Consider the following 16,445-nt stretch of genomic DNA (forward strand, 5'->3'; position numbering starts at 1 on the left):
TTATGCTCTCAACACTGCTGCGGCAATTACAGGCTTACCCAAACCCCTTCTAAATTTTCTGAAAGAATCTAAGTCTGAATTTGAGGATTGACATGGGTAAGACATCCAGAAGGCTTTTTAAAAAGAAAACCCACTCCTAGAGATAGCTCAGTGCCATTGCAAAGAGAGTGGTTTTGGTTAAGTCAGAACAATTGAAAGTAGTTTTAAAAACATTTTCTTGTAATATATTTAAACTTCTGGTTATCCTGTGTAGCTTTTCTGTGAAATATACAGCACCCTATACAAGTTTCTAAAAACTCCACTTATATGAGTATCAACAAGCTTAGTATTAATTTTCTAAAATAGCATTTTTACTTTAATCTGAATTTGCAAAGAAAACCACCAATTTACAAAAAGTGCCTGCAAATCCCCTAATTTCACTTTTTATAGCTAAAATACAGTGTGTTTACTCACTCCCTCACACAGCATCCAACTATTTCATTTTATCACACGGAGCAGAAAAAACCCCAAAAACAAACAAACAAAAAATCCCACTCACAGGACTTTTAGTGAGGTTTAGCAGAGAATTCACTAAATTGTAGTCTTGATTTGGACAAGCAGTGGAGGACTCAGGTGTGACATTGAGTTCATCCAGACTGAAAGAGAGCTCGTCTGCCTGCTGTGGGAGCTCATCCTCCTTCTCCATGTGCTCGGCCCCAGCAGCACCGGGCGTCTCCTCGGGCTGGCCAGGCTGCCCCGTGTCTGTTGTCACCGACTCTTGGTCTTTTATCATGTCTTCTGTGATTACACTTGCTGATCCTTGGAGAGCCATTGCTTTTAACTTATTCTGCAAAGCATTTTTTGGAATTACACAGATGAAATTACTGTTCATCCTGAAGCAGGAGTTTACTGAAAGCATTTTTTTTAACATCAACATTTGAAGTAGTCAAGGCTGGATACAGTAACCATGTAAAACGTAAAGCGTGGGTGTTTTATAAACGTAGGACACTTTTAAATCTGCTTAAATTTCTCTTAAGCCCTACACATTTTGCTTCAAGGCTGAATGTGCCATTTACAAAAGGATGGCAGCTTTTTCTTTTGCTGCTGAGGGCACATATTCACTTGATTTGCCCACAGTTTGATAGAGGTTAATTTATCTTATGTGTGGCACCTTTAGAACTTAGCACTTAGTATAAAACATTCCTTTCTGTGTCAAGGCCTCACATTCATCTAACGTCTGAAACAAAATTTCCAGTTGCAATCACACAAGTAAAATAATTCTAAATTTCTTCAGATTTTATCTTCAACAGGAAAGGGAAAGAAACACCTTTTGTGACAGCAGAATACTCTCAAATTGTGCTTCTCAAGAAGAAAAAAAATAGTAGATTGAATGGACAGAAGATATTAAAAGTTAGCATTGGGCACTGGATACTCTAAAAGGTCACAAAGGACCTTCTTGGAAGCTCCAAACCATCTCTGCTTTGCCTGAAAAAAGACAACCCATCTGTCTTCCCATAAATCTGTCTCCAGCACATAAAAAGGCATTTGAATTTGTGCTCTGTGATACCATGAAGAAACTCACAGAAAGGCAAGAATTCAGTGTTCTTCTGGCATCAGCACAGGTGAAGAATACTTTATTGGAATCATAAATTAGAATGCAGCACAAGACATTTCTTTCAAGTGAGAACTGCAGTGAGATTATAAATCCAAATGGTTCCCTTCTCTATGATAACACCAAAATTATTACAAATATATCTCAAGCATTAATAATTTAAAAGACTAACCATTTGGGGTTAATGGATTTTAGTAGAGACAAAGCAGCAGGGACTGAGTATATGAGAGTCAGGCAGCAAACTGGAGAGCTGCTGTGAACACTTGCTCGAGTGCCGTGCATTCACTGTGGGGAATTTGCACCGGGCATTGTGATGCACTCACAGAACCAATTCCCTGCAGAAGCAAACCAGTGGTAACAGCAGCAGACTGCATGCTATAAAATAAGGATGAGCTTTGAATGCAGCAGAAAAATTACTGCTTCAATACAGTTTGGGGTTTTTTTGACAGTGTGAAAAGTGCGAGGCTGGCAAAGCAACTAAAAGGTGTCTGTCTGAACCGAGTTTGTCTATCACCAGAGCTTCTGCAGTACTTCAGTGTTGTCCCATCTTCCTCATCAATACACAGAAATATCTGAATCACAACACTGACCCTTGCACATAAAGGGTCAGTGCATTTCAGTCTGCATTTCAGTCCTGGACTTTACACTGTTGCTGGCACCACTCAAGCTGCAGGCAGGGTTAAAGGGAAAACAAACTTTTTTTCTTCAGAAACTGGGCAATATTCTGTAAAATATTTATTTATCTTACAGTGGCTTTTTACTTCATGTCTGGATTCTTCTGCCATTTAAAAGGCTATTGTTTATTTAGCTAAGGCAGTGATGAGAGAATTAACATATATAAATGTATGAATGTGCCTAGAAATGTGTCCATAGCTCATTACTATTACGTTGGCAGGTGACACAAAGCAGTTTGTACATTGAACAACACACAGGCAGAATCTTTGTGTGTATTTCAGCTTTCTATTGTTTAATCATGCAATTCTGCAGCTCAGCTGCTCACCTGCCTCCTGCAAAGGTGCAAAACAGGATCCTGAATGACCTAATAGAAAAGGTTACATAAAACACATATTCAATGCTTTCTAAACAAAGTACTCATGAATTCAGCATTAACAAAGAGCAGATAATATAAAACCACACTTCTGTATTTTTCTGTATTACAGATTCTGCGATCTGTAAATATCACTTTTAAAATCTGTGGTGGATGATGTCATGTCTAGATTCTGATAGATTTAAAAAAGTTGTATGAAAACACCAACTGATGTCACAGCTGATAGGAATCACTACTTAATTTGTGGTGAGAAATATAAAGGTGATAATTCATAGTACTGAAAGTAGAAGTGAATAGTGAAACTATTGTTCATTTTATAAAATGAAGGTACAACTATTTAGCTACTATATTATAACTTTTTTAGGGTCTCAAGAGCAGAAATTGAAACAGAGAGCTGTGTCCCTTTGCCAGAAACAATCAGTTGCAAGGAGTCTCTCAGCTAAGATGTGATGAGATAAGGCAAGTTTACCCCAAAATATAACTGAGGCAGAGGTGATAATTAAACATTACAATGTATATTCTCCTCTCTGCACAAGAACGAAGAATACTGAATTTAAAAAAAAAGGAATGCATTACAACCAAAATAAAATTAGTATAGGGATCCTGAAATTTTAAAAAAGTAGACTGAAGTTCTTCAAGTTCTTATATCCACAACAGACATAATTTGCCCAAGCGATACAGTTAAACTAAGTAGGCTTATTGGTTAAGCAATATAGGTGAAAGATTTCATTTATATTGATTAACCAATATAATATAATTCTTTATATATATATATATAAATGTATAAAATATAAACCAGCATTCTATCAGCAAATGATTTGGTATATGGAATCATACAAAGGAAGGGAGTTTGTATACACTCAAATTTTTGTGTTCATAAAATCCTCTATAAACCGATTGGAAACACTCAAAGAAGGAAGCAAAACTGACAGATACAAACACTCTCTGGAGAGATCCATCTGCATTTCATCTTGTAAGTGTTGGAGACTGGAGACAGAAACACCACACAGAATCCTGTAAATTTACCCTTTCGTGCATTTGAAAGTGATCAAGTCACAACAGCACCTCTAAGAGGCCAAATGTGAACAACCAGAATATCATATTCTAATGAAGCACAATTCTGCACCCCACATAACTGATCTGGAAAGAACCACTGTCTTCACCAGTTGTGAAGACAAATGCTTTAGGCTAAAACACCTAGAATAATACTGTGAAGTAACAGGAGCTACAAGAAACGTTGGCCAGCTTGCCTGAACTCCACAGGCAGCATTTTGTGAAACTAGAGACCCCTTTGAAACTTGGAATCATCTGTTTCTGCTAGTCTGTTTTTAAATATTGGAATCTTGCTATTTTGGGGAAGAACACTAATAAAGTGGGACAAAACACTTGTGGTTATGACTGAGGTTCTCAGGTTTGATTGCAAGGGAACTATTTAAGAGGCTTAAACCATGTAACTTACACAAATAACACTAAAAGTATCCTGATTTAGAATACTACCATATCTTGCACATAATACATGCAGTAGTTTGCCTCTGAGTGCTTCTAATGTTTAAACATTAACTTTTCAATCCTTATACCATTTCTGCTGCTTGTGCTACAGTGGATACAATGGCAATCAAGATAAAACCTAATTAAGGTAAAAATAAACTCAAGATGGATTCTTTACTACCGACATGCAAATGATAATCACATACTTAATGGAAAATAACATTTTTTTGCAGTCTAGCAGCCTCTGCTGTCACAGATCTGACTGTGGAGAGCTTGTAAAATAGTCCTGAAGGAATATTTTTCAGCAAAGTATCATGTACTTAATAGAGACTGTGTCACCATAGGAAACAGCAATGTGGGAACAAAAGGCATTTCTAAACGGACTTTTATAAACCAACTTTTTAAATGCTCCTTCTAAATAGGAAGTGAAAGTCAGTCTAGAAACTGTTTATCCTCCCACTCTGATTTCATAATGCCACATGTTCAAGGAGGCAGTAAAGATACTTACAGGCTGTCTTACACATAGAAGATGGTGTTGCATTGTAGATTGTGAGCTGGCACTGCAGCTCCAATGTATGTGCCACTACCAAATAAGGACCCAGTGCTGCAGAACACTCAGCAACCTGCAAGGTTTCAGTGCCCCCTGCAATCTGTCCCTTGGTCTTCGTTGGGATGACAAAAACAACACAAAAAAGCCAAGGTCTTCCTCACACGGTGTTCTACACTGCAATTTATGTCACTACTCTAATGGTACTTTCATTGCAAAGGAAAAGGACCTTGGGCAGTTGTATTTGTGAGCCCTGAATGAAATTCTTGTGAAAATCAGATGTATAAAGTCTCTGGGAGAAAAAAAAATCCCGACAACAAGACTTCTAATATCACAGGATAAAAAACAACAGATGGAATGAAAACAATGAAAACTAAGCTATGAAGCACAACATGACACAACCAGTATTCCACTAGATTTTGTATATGACATAGTAAATGCAACTGTAAAACTCTGGATTGATTTACTCACCTCAAGGAAGAAGTTGACCAGGTACGGATCCTGTTTCAGCTTTGCACATACTATGCAGAGAAACTGAATTTCTTCATTTTCTGTTGGTGTTGCCAGAACCTCACCACACAGCCTGATTAATTTCTGTCACATAAAGTGAACAATTAAGACAGAAAGTTATTGCTTTTTCTGGGAATAATAGACTGAATTATTTTTCTATATACACACTACAATTATGTGTAAGTATTGACTGGAGCATTTGCTCTGGATTTAGACTGCTACAAACAAGTTTTAATATTTATGACTTGTATTGCAGTGGCAGTCCAATGCTCTAATCATCAGCACATTAAAAAAAACAAACTGATATGGCCCCCAAGCAATTTCCTTAATTCATTTGACACAGGAAGAATTAAAGATAACATTAGCTACAGCAGAATAAAAGAAACTTGTGAAAATATAGTTTACACAAAATCTGAACAGTACCTGCACTGGCCTATGCACATTTATGTGGGGAAGAAGAGGCTGTCGTATTCTTCCAAGAAGTTTTGTATAAAAAGCCAGAACTTGCTGTTTCATTCCTGGAGGACACTGAAACAAAAACAGATGAACAACCACAAAAATACAATAAATGTGGAGAAAAATACAGATGTAAATTTTTCACTCTGAATGGCTAATTAAACAGCAATAATTTAACCAAAAGTATTTTTTACAAAGTCATAATCTGTTAACATATTACTTTTATCAATATTAGCAGAGATCAATAAAAAATGTTGCATCTCATTACTGTTTTCTCTTTCAAATTATTCATACTTTCAGTTGATTGCTCTAGGGCAAACTTCTACCAATCTTTCCAGAAAATATTCTGTATCATTACAGTGATAAGGGGAAATTAACTTGAAATTAATTTACTATGGGTCAGATGTCTTTTAAGGTACTGTGCCACAAAATCCAGCTATTCAATGAGTCAGTACATACAAATACAGAATGATAAACTATGAAAATCTTAATACCTACAGAAGGTTTCTTAAAAGTCATGAGCAATTAACCTTAGCCAGCTAAAGTGTTTATAAATGCACAGATGGTCCAGGACAAGAGAAAGCTGTTGCTTTCCCTGAGCAGAATATAAATCACAAGTATCTGTGGAACATGCAGACCCTTGTTCTACTGTCCCTCATGCACCACATCACATGAAAGGACTTTCCTATCTCCAGGAGGTCTGATGGCTTGTGGGCCTTTATGCACCTTTGTTTCCAGCTAAATTCCCCCAAACTAATGTGTTCTACCACGTTATAAATGCTGTTCATTTTAACCCACATAATTTCCCTCATCTGGTTTACTGATTGTCTGAATGCAGCCGAGGTGGCAACAGCCTAACCTTGCTCTCCTTTCTAAGTAATTATCTCTCTATTTTTAATCCCTAATCATTGCTGAGTTGTCAAGCAATCCTTTGAACAGAATGGCAAGACATGAACCATCAGGGCACATGCACAGTAATGTAGTAAGTCTGACTGCTGTGAAAGGGAACCATTCATTTTGCACCAGATCTTTGCAACATCTTGCAAGCACTGAACTGTGTGTTTACTTCAGATGTATCAACTCACAAGTGGCAAAGTGTAAAGACAGGCTGTACAAGAATTGCCTGTACAGACATATTTGTATGAGTACAGAATGACTTCTCTCAACTCTTAGAAACACACTACTAATTACTCGCTTCACATATGTCACCATTTCATCTTGGTTTCTTGACAACATTCAGAGATTACTGAATGAGCTGTATCTCTGAGCAAGTATCTTTAATGCAGCAGTGTTGTGGTTTTAAGCCCAGCTGGAGCAGGTGTATTAGCCTGACTCTAGGACAGCTGGTACAGTAGCAGGTACTGCAGATCTCTGGCTCTTCCAGAGCAAGGAACATTCCAGGCTCAAATAGCCACTGTCCTCTCTTGCCTGTTTATGTAAAATTCATTAAAAACTCATGATAATGTGTAAAGGAAGCCCTAGAGAGCTCCATTTATCCTTGGAACATGATAAATGCCTCTCTAACTGCATCTGCATTGTGATACAAAATGTTCTTCCACAAGAGCTGCCAAGCTAATCCACCCATGATCCACCCAGCCCCACACATTTTTGCTCAGCAGTCTGTCAAGAAAGACAGCAACAAGGGTGGACTGAGACCATGAAGGTAACTTCATGTGTGCCACAAAGCAGACATGAAGAACCAGACAACACTGCCCAAGTAAGAAGGCTGTCTGGGGATCAACTCAAATTAATGCTTTCTGATATCAAAATATTTCTGAGCAATAGCTCAACACACTCAGCAAAGTTCATCAAAAATTTCTATTTAACAGTGCTTTTCACTCAAGGATCCCCCAACATTTAACAAAGGACAGAGAGGGATAATACTGTCTTGTAGTAGCCAGAAAAACTCCAGACTGAAGAAAAGTGTTTCTCCTACTCCTAGTTTCACCATCGGCATTCTCAGAGTGGTGAGTCTCAGGGTTCTGTCTCAGCCAGCACCTCAGGGTTGTCTCACCCTGATCACACCTGTAAAAGGCTGCTATTTGTAATTTGCTGGTTATATGGTAATATACATTGGTAAATTTGTAATATAAGCAAGCAGCTCTTTGCTAGAGTTCAGTGTCCCACACTACCACCTACTGTAGAACTTCAGTCTCTATCACAACTAGGAGCTCACACAAGAGATAATAATTGTTCTGCTGAGAGATACATACATCAGCTTTTCCTAGAGTGTAGAGTGTCTCCAAAATCTTGTGATGTAGCAAATATTCCATACATGGTCCTGTTTCCCCCGATTCCCTCTCATTTTCTTCTTGAACCAGAATATCCAACATCTGTTCCAGGTGAGAGGGAATGTTGGTATCAGTCACAGGAGCTTTGTCATCTAAATAAAAGAAATAGGCAATTAAGAATGATTTTAAAATTGTCCTCATATTTAAGTTCAGTTCCACATCTAAGACTTATAAACATGACATTTAAAGAAGCTTATATATAGTGCAAGCTTTTAGCATGTCTTAAAACTTTCAGAACTGTATCTGAACATGTACACTGGAATATGCATTGGGCAGATATCTGACTTTGCAATGGGGAAAAAGTGAAGTGTCAAAATTCAAAACAAGCATTAATTACATAGTCAAAAAGGAAAATTTCTACTGCCAGAGAGCAAGCCAAGGGAGAGAAAGGTACAACTCTCAATCTTCTGTTTAGTATGCACTAGGTCTTGGTAACTTCCTCTTTGATCCTTCATACAGTATTCTGGAATCTGTGAATGGCCTTTAACATCAGCTTAATTTGCAGCTGATCAGTTCCTTTATAAACTAGACAGCTAAATAAATGGCTTTTCTGCTGATAACAACAAAGAAAACTCAAACTCTATGCTGTTTATTCTCCAAAAACTTTTAAATTTCTCTTCTGTATTTTCTGCATTGAAATAGAATTCTGTCAAACTTTATGAAGAAAAGGATAAGATGATGATTTTATTGTATTGAAGTCATGAAACTGCAGTGGATTTGTGCCACTGCCATTCACATATTGTAGAACATATCCACACATGAAGATTTTCCTCTTTTATATTTTTCAGCTGAATTCTACTGGAACAACTATCCTAGGGAAATGGTTACTACTGTTTACGCAATAATCTAAAAATAACTTGTCACTGGCATGCAACTGGCAACGAGATCACACAGGGAAACTGCCATGTCAGAGTGATTTTGCTCTCTGCCACAACCTCCAGTTAGCCTGGAGTGTTTTGCTTGAATTTCCTACACATAATTCTGCTCCTACTGCAGAGGACAGAAATATATCCACCGAGTGGAAACTTGTTTTTCAAAAGACTTCTGAAACTCTGGGGGAGAGGTCAGCTTTTATCCTGCACCACGTCACTGCAGGTGTCACTTTTCCCTGCCACCCTGTCATTTCCACCTTTGGAAACATCACATAGTGTTCCAAAAGATGGGTATTTGGAACCAAGGGTCACGTTGCAGTTTTATGAGTAAATATTGATATAAACAAGATCATCAGACACAAACACAGATTCAACAGCTCTTGCAGCAGAAGGTCAGAACTAATACGCTTGAGGAAAGCATGGCAACATTCACTTTTAAAACATAATTCTTTCCTGACTAGGTCCAAAATTAAAAATTCACATGCTTCATAATTATTGAAGAAAAATTCCAAACCCCAAGAGGCTAAGAAAAAAGAAACTACAGCCATATTTCATCATAATATCCATTTTTAAGAAGAGCAGTGCAACATCTGAGTAAGGTTTAACAAAATTTGTTGTCTATGCTATCAAAATACTTTACACCAAGACAAGACACTAGAGCAAAAATAACTAATACTGAGCACATGGAATCCATCTGTGTCTGGTAAAATCTATGACCACAAAATTACTTTTGTTAAAATCTTGCAAAGAAAAAGAAAATCCCTGATGCAAAGCAACGAAAATGTTAACAGCAGGACTGCATTTCTGCAGCTGTCTGTTTAGATTAAAGACAGTATGTGAAGGCAGAAACTGGGTCAGATGTAAAAAGGTGCAGTTCTCTACACAGTACTCAGGAAACAAGACTTCAACCATTTTTCATGCCTACTTTTACGGGTGGAAGTACATGATATTTTTAATTACTAGTTATTATTGTCAGTATTTTGATTAAAGACATGACTCATTGTAGCATTTCTTAATCTTTGCTTTTTAAAAACACTGAAATTGTGAATTATAGTTTCCACAATAAAAAGGCAAACCCAGAGTGCTTTTTTCTTTTACCTGAGGTCTCTATGTAGTAATGGGTGATTGCTTTCCAGTGGTAAACAAAATCTTCTTGTAATGGAAGGGAAGGTGCGAGCTATGGGGAAAAAAACCACAACAAACAAGAACCAGTTAGAAATGGCATGAATATACTTGCCCAGATATTAAATGCAGTTTTATCTTGTACTTGGAAGTGCTGCAGGTAGTGCCACAATTGTTACTCTCTGCTCTTTTACCTTTAACAAGGACTACATCCATTATTCATGGCTGAGACCCATGCCACACTGCCTGCCTAGTAAACATCAGTAATAATCTCTGTGATGTCTCAATCACAAGACAATCTATTTGAAGCAACAAAAGCAATTGCTCCTACACCAAAGCAACACTAGAAATGTATGTTTGTATTGTTTAGACTACAGTTTTGTCCTGTTGGAAAAAATCATGTTCTTTTACATCTGCTCTTGATGCCTTCTTTTCTTTTCTGTACACTCTGTTCTCTCTGTCTGCTCCCTTAAAAATACCAATTAGTTGCTTCATCCAATTTTTGCCATGTCTTTTTTCCTGTTAGCCACAACTTCTTTTAAAAGATCTTTGTTCAGTTTTTAGTTTGCGTTTAGTGGGGTTTTTTTGGGGTTTTGGTGGGGGTTTTTTGTTTGTTTGTTTGTTTTTGTGGTTTTTTGGTGGGTTTTCTCGATGCACATTTTTGGTCTGTTTTTTTTTTTTAGGCCCATACCCAGAGCTTGGCAGGTTGTTCTTTTTTTTTAAACAAATATGTTTCTTATTTCATTTCTGCAAAGAAAAGGAAGGTGCTTCTTTCCTGGAGGAGTTTGGGATGGCTGGCTGGGTGTGAGCAGCATCCAGGAATAACACCGTGCAAGAAGGAAACACAGCCTCCAGGCAATGCCCCCCATTACACCACAGGCAGCCTGTGAAAAAAGGACCACAATCATTTCACCACTCTGCTCTCCAAAGTGAGAGCTGAGACAGGCACTGACTTGGTGCCCATTAATGTTTTGAGCTGGTAAAATCAGGAATCCTATAGAGAAAACCCCAACCATTCAATAGGTACATGAGGATCTGTTGTTATTGAGGCCTAATCCCACCTGCTTGAGGCGCTTTTTTTTTTTGGACCATCATGTCCTCAAGTCATTCTTTTACAGGCCATCCTGAAAATTGGGGATTATCACTTGACAGGATGGCAGCAATGAGCCCTGTGGGCAAACAGAAAGAGTCCCAAGTATAAACTGGTGTGTCTGTTTTGACAGGGTAAGGAGTTGAACCATCCTGACAGGACATGGAGTCCAGTCCTTCAGAATCTCAGAGGGGCTGAAGTTGGAAAGAGCCTCTGAAGATCACCCAGTTTAGGCCCCTGCTTCAGCACAGTCACCCAGAGCTGGCTCAGGAGCATGTCCAGAGGCTTCTGAATATATCAAAGGATGGAGGCTCCACAGCCTCTCCAGGAACCTGTGCCAGGGATCAGTTAACCTCACAGAGAAAGGTTAACTGAAGGAAGTTTTCTCCCCAGGACCTACAGATACTCTATTTGAGACTAATAACTCTGAACTCCTCTATTGTCCCCTGGTAGGGTCTAAAATGTGCTGTGCTGTCTCAGTTCTTGGGCCAACAAGGGCTCATGGGCTCATATATAGTCTAGTACAGAACAGGCTCATATGGTCTCTACTGGGTGATGTTGGTTTGTTTGAAAAAGCCCTGGATGTTTTCTACACCAGTCTTTTCTTTGTCTTGAATTTAATGACACTTAAATTTATCTTGATAAAGTTGTAAAGCCCAGTATATGACCAGCATGCCATGCCAAGATAAGTGCAATGCTAATTGTTAATGGCCCTTTGCACACAGGACTTTGAAATGCAAGACTCTGGAAAAGTAGTGGTGCTTGGCAACTATCTCTGCTTGCATCCCGGGTGGAAATGTGTCCTTGGAAATGGCAGCCAGGAAATCAAACTGACAGTGCTTATCCTCTCCCCGACAGGCTGTGTACTCACTGAGTCTTCCACGGCTGAGCACTCAGAGCAGCACATTAGCACAGCAGCTACCACGGAGTATCTGACACCCCACACTGCACAAAACCAGTTTATTTTACTGTGACATTTACTAGGTTATTGAAATTCAGAAGAATAACCAAACTAACTGAAGATTGAGTGTATGATATTTTGTATCGTGCTCTGTATGTCACACTAGCTGCACTAGATGTTTATTTCAAGCAATGTAATGATCATTCCTGTTAAAAAAAGCTGTATCAAAACCTCAACATCAGCTCATGAATGACCCAGAGACAACTTTTGAGGAATACAGGCCTCTCAGACCACTCTATTTCCAAAGTAACACGATAGATAACATTAAAGATTTATCCTTGGCTGATGTGATTTTCCTCTCCACTTCTTCTCGTCTCATCTGCCTCAAGATGAATTTAGTGCCTCTGAGCAGTGCCAGGAAAAGGATTTCACTTCTCAGCACTGTCAATAATTTATCCACCATGGGAGAGAACTGTGGATATAGACACTCTCCCTCCCAACAAATGCCTCTAGGGACTCTTCTCAGAGGTGAAAATATAATTCAGGGACAGGTCCTGCCCTTTCAAATTAAAATCAGTAATTTCAGAATCTTCTCTGCTCAGGACTCCAAGCCAGACATAGCAGAGATAACATCAGCATGTGTGTACACCTGGGCAGTGCAGCCTACTGGGAACACACCATCAGCATTGCCCCCAACTGGAGAGGTAACCCCAGAAAGACTGAGGTAAGTGTTTATTGATATAAAACCCCAACAAAAACCTACAAGCAAGCAAGCAAGCAAAAAAACAAAAATAAAGAAAAAAAAATCCAACCCAAGCCAATCCTCTTAACTTAGTTATTCAGACATGAATTCAAGGTAAAGACCAACACCAAGATAGCAGCTTATATATTATATATACAAAGCCAAACTTTGGAAAGAATTAGGAAACTGTAACGCTTGGCTGACATGCTTTAACCCTACCAGGACAGGTAGTACTAATATAAGGTTATAGTTTCTATTTTAGGATGAATTATTAGCTATCAGCTGAGATAAAATACATGCCAGCCTGAATAACCACTCTGTTGGGAAGGATGAGGGAGATTCTGAAGCAAACCAGAATTCCTTGTGAAGGGCATTAATTCCTGCTACTTGTCTAATTTGAAGGAGTTACATTAAAAATGCAGTTATTTCTCACTATTCCATCAGCTGGTTAGGGCATGGTGCTAGTAACACCAAGGAATGTGGGTTTGATCCCTGTATGGGCCATTCATTTTAGAGTTGGACTTGATGGTCGCTGTGGGTTCCTTCCAACACAGACTATTCTGTGACTCTGTAATTAATCCTCATGTAATTAAATACGTTCTCAGTGATTCCTAATCTCAAACTGAAGTTCTCCTCCTCTGGGGGGAGTGAGCTGAACTTAACACACGCTGCCTTATCCTTCTGCTGACAACATGTAACAAATAATCAAAGCCCACTCCTTTCAGGAAAAGGGCTGTTCTCAGGAGAGGGACAGATCTTTGACCAGAACTACAGTCTGCTCGTGACAAAATCTGTCCAAAATACAATTCCACGTTGTTTTCAAAGCATATAGAATTTGTGTTTCGGCAAGAAAGAAAAAAACAACATAAAGAGCAAAAAAACCATATATATGCAATATTTAACAGCAGTTCTTTTGTGCATGTGAAAATCATTGTCGTATTTTTCATGTATGCTTTTGAGAAGTGCAATTCAATACTGGATAGGATGGAAACACCAGAAGCTGGTGATATGCCTCAATATCTTTAGGGCAAATTCACAAAGGAAAGAGAACACTGTATAAAAAAATAACAGGTAGTGTCTGGTCAGATGCCAGAGTAAAAAGAGAGCAGAAACTGGGTCAAAGAGAAAGGAAGGGGAAGTGCATGCACACTGCCCTGACTGACGTGGTCACTTGATGCTTTTCTTCAGTCTTACTACTGTACCAGGGTGAATGGTCTGAGAGAAAATGTGAAAAAGGATTAATGCTTGAAGGTTTACTTGATCTCCAGTAGATGAATGCACAGAGTTTATAATGGCCACTGCTCTCACATATAAAATTAAGACTGCACATGCTTGCAAGTCATGCATCAAACTCTGTCATCTAATTTGTTAATACCAGCACAACATTAAAACAACAAATAATGTAAGGTCATTACATCAAATAAAGTGGGTTCAAGAGGAATAAATTCTGTTCTAATCAGTCATGCAGTTCATGATTTTGGAGCACTGCTTGTACCAAGTGATTTGGTTTCTTTCAAAGCTGAGTTTTGCTTCAAAATATAAAGAGAAGCTACTTGAAAGTACAGTAATATACCAGTGTCAAGGATACAGTGGAATAACAGGCTGGTAGAGAGGGGGTTTCAAGAATGTGCAGCAGGCACCAAAATCCTCATTCATTCGATTGTGTGGTACAAACATTTCTGTTTGACAGCAAACTGCAAAATTCAAGCCAACCAAAGTTTTATTTTTCCTGCAAGATACAAGCTCAAAAACATCCCTTTGAACTGACCGTTAAGGAGAAACATCCAAAATCCCAAATCAAACACAAACTAAAGTCCTTTGAACACTGAGTGGCCACTTTACAGAGAAGCTATTTTGTCTAGGGAAACATGAGTGAAAAGCACAAGATAAGAGAAAAATAAGTCTAACTAGCTGCTTTGTTATTGTACACTACATTTTGTTGTTGCAGACAATGTCGTGCCCATGGATAGCCCTTTGGGATGAAAGTATATCAGAAATGCATAGCAAAGAGAAAACATCTTGAGGAAAAGCCATATATAAACTGTCACAGATTTAATAATGTGAACCCCATGAAGCAAGAGCATTTCTTTTCTGCCCTGAAGTAACAGAACAAAGACAGCAGTCCTGCCCACCATTCTCACTAACACATCCAACACATCCAACTCAATTTAATGATGCTCACTTGGCAGGGTAACACAGTAGTGCTTGCTCATCTGGATGCTGCAGAGAAATCCAAAAAGCGAAAAGCATCTAAAATATTGGCAGGATTGACACAAGAGGTGGCAAAAAACCAGAATTCAACGGCAATGAAAATCAGGAATATGGTTTCAAACACTTGGGAAATTTAGTCAGAAAAGACTGAATGTTTTGAGTTATTCAAGCAGAATCATAGGATCACAGACAGGTTTGGGTTGGAAGAATCCTTGAAAGACCACCCAGTTCCAACCCCACTGCCATGGGCAGGACATTTTCTTCAAGGCCATGTTGTTTTAGGCCCCATCCAGGTTAGTCTTGAACACGACCACAACCTCTCTGGGAAAAAACCTTGGTAAGAAAAAGCAACTGATCCCTTACGTTTGCCTCAAACACACTCCAGTCTCAAGGGCAGTCAGTTCAAGAGTGATACACTGACAACAAGTAAAAGGCAAATAAATACTGCCATGTCTGTCAGACTGTCAACCTTTGGAACTCCTCGTCAGAGTTCAGAGGAATGTCCTATTGAGGGTAAGATAACAACGATTATCTAATAGCATGGGAACCCTTACAGTTTAAATGCATCTCTCTAAAGTCTGCAGGCCTGGGGCCCTGAGGCAGGGCAGGACCATTATATAAGTGATGTGCAGGAGAAAGGACAGGGCAGAAGGGCTACCCAAACCATTCTGGTTTAAGGAAGTCCCACCCGTGAAAGCTAAATCCAAGCTCTTCAAGTGTATTTAAGTGTCCAGCTCAGCAGAAAACTGTACAGTTGCAACTCTACCTACTCTGGAGTAGGCATCCAAAACTTTTGAGAACTGATACCTTAATTACTAGTTCTACTGCTGATATTCAGGGTTAAGAATCCAATTGAGTCTGCTCACATTACACTCCCCAGCAAAAACAGCAAGCACAAATAATGTTCCAAATTCTCCTGGTTCTGAAAACAGCAAGCAGCATCAAAGTGGACTGAGTAATATTTAGTATTTACAACAGTTTCTGTTTCCCAATAGCAAAGCTAAGCAGACCACATCTTTTTACTACAGGGAGAATGAACACAGTGAATCACAAAGCCACATACAGCCCCCAAACTGGTTAAAAATTTATATTTCTCAGTTCTGTCTTTGTATTAGCGGGTCAAACTTATAAAGTAAGACACATTCTTAGTATCTTCTGTTTCATTCTAGTATGTGGTGCTTGGTATTTGTCACAATCCTGTAAATGCAATAGTGCAGCATTTATCAGGGGATCCACCACAGTAGTGGTAGCAGGATGAAGCAATTCTAAAAGGGACACCAGAGTTGAGCAAGGACAAACAGCATGTTGTTGGACAGCACTCACATGGTATTAATATGTTTCTGAATTTATATTTGGATTTTTGAATCAAAAAAGAGCATCTATTATCTCTACTTTTCTCCTGTTCCATTCAGTTCATTTGTTTTTTGCTATTTTTTACTGTATCTCAAAAAAATGCAGTTCTTTTTGTTTATTTTTTTGCACACATCAATAATGTAAAGACTCTCCTAATAATAACTTCTATTAGATCTCTCAAACTGGTAGGCCTGAAAAAATACCTTCTCCTCCACTCCTGCAT

At 38.6% G+C, this 16,445-nt stretch overlaps 1 protein-coding gene across 2 annotated transcripts in view; it reads right to left on the bottom strand.

The window, feature by feature from the left end:
* The window catches only part of FHIP2A (FHF complex subunit HOOK interacting protein 2A), a 33,653-nt gene that overhangs the window by 15,744 nt on the left and 1,464 nt on the right, over window positions 1-16,445 (bottom strand). The window contains exons 2-7 of one of the 2 annotated variants that reach the window (XM_063405249.1): window positions 9,902-9,980; window positions 7,854-8,023; window positions 5,608-5,712; window positions 5,146-5,268; window positions 2,592-2,630; window positions 539-826 (exon numbers count right to left, since the gene is read on the bottom strand). In XM_063405249.1, coding sequence (XP_063261319.1) covers window positions 539-826; window positions 2,592-2,630; window positions 5,146-5,268; window positions 5,608-5,712; window positions 7,854-8,023; window positions 9,902-9,980 — 804 coding nt within the window. The remainder of the gene's footprint in view (window positions 1-538; window positions 827-2,591; window positions 2,631-5,145; window positions 5,269-5,607; window positions 5,713-7,853; window positions 8,024-9,901; window positions 9,981-16,445) is intronic. The other variant, XM_063405250.1, reaches the window with a different exon arrangement.

This window comes from Prinia subflava, chromosome 9 (assembly GCF_021018805.1).
Source record: "Prinia subflava isolate CZ2003 ecotype Zambia chromosome 9, Cam_Psub_1.2, whole genome shotgun sequence".
NCBI lineage: Eukaryota > Metazoa > Chordata > Aves > Passeriformes > Cisticolidae > Prinia > Prinia subflava.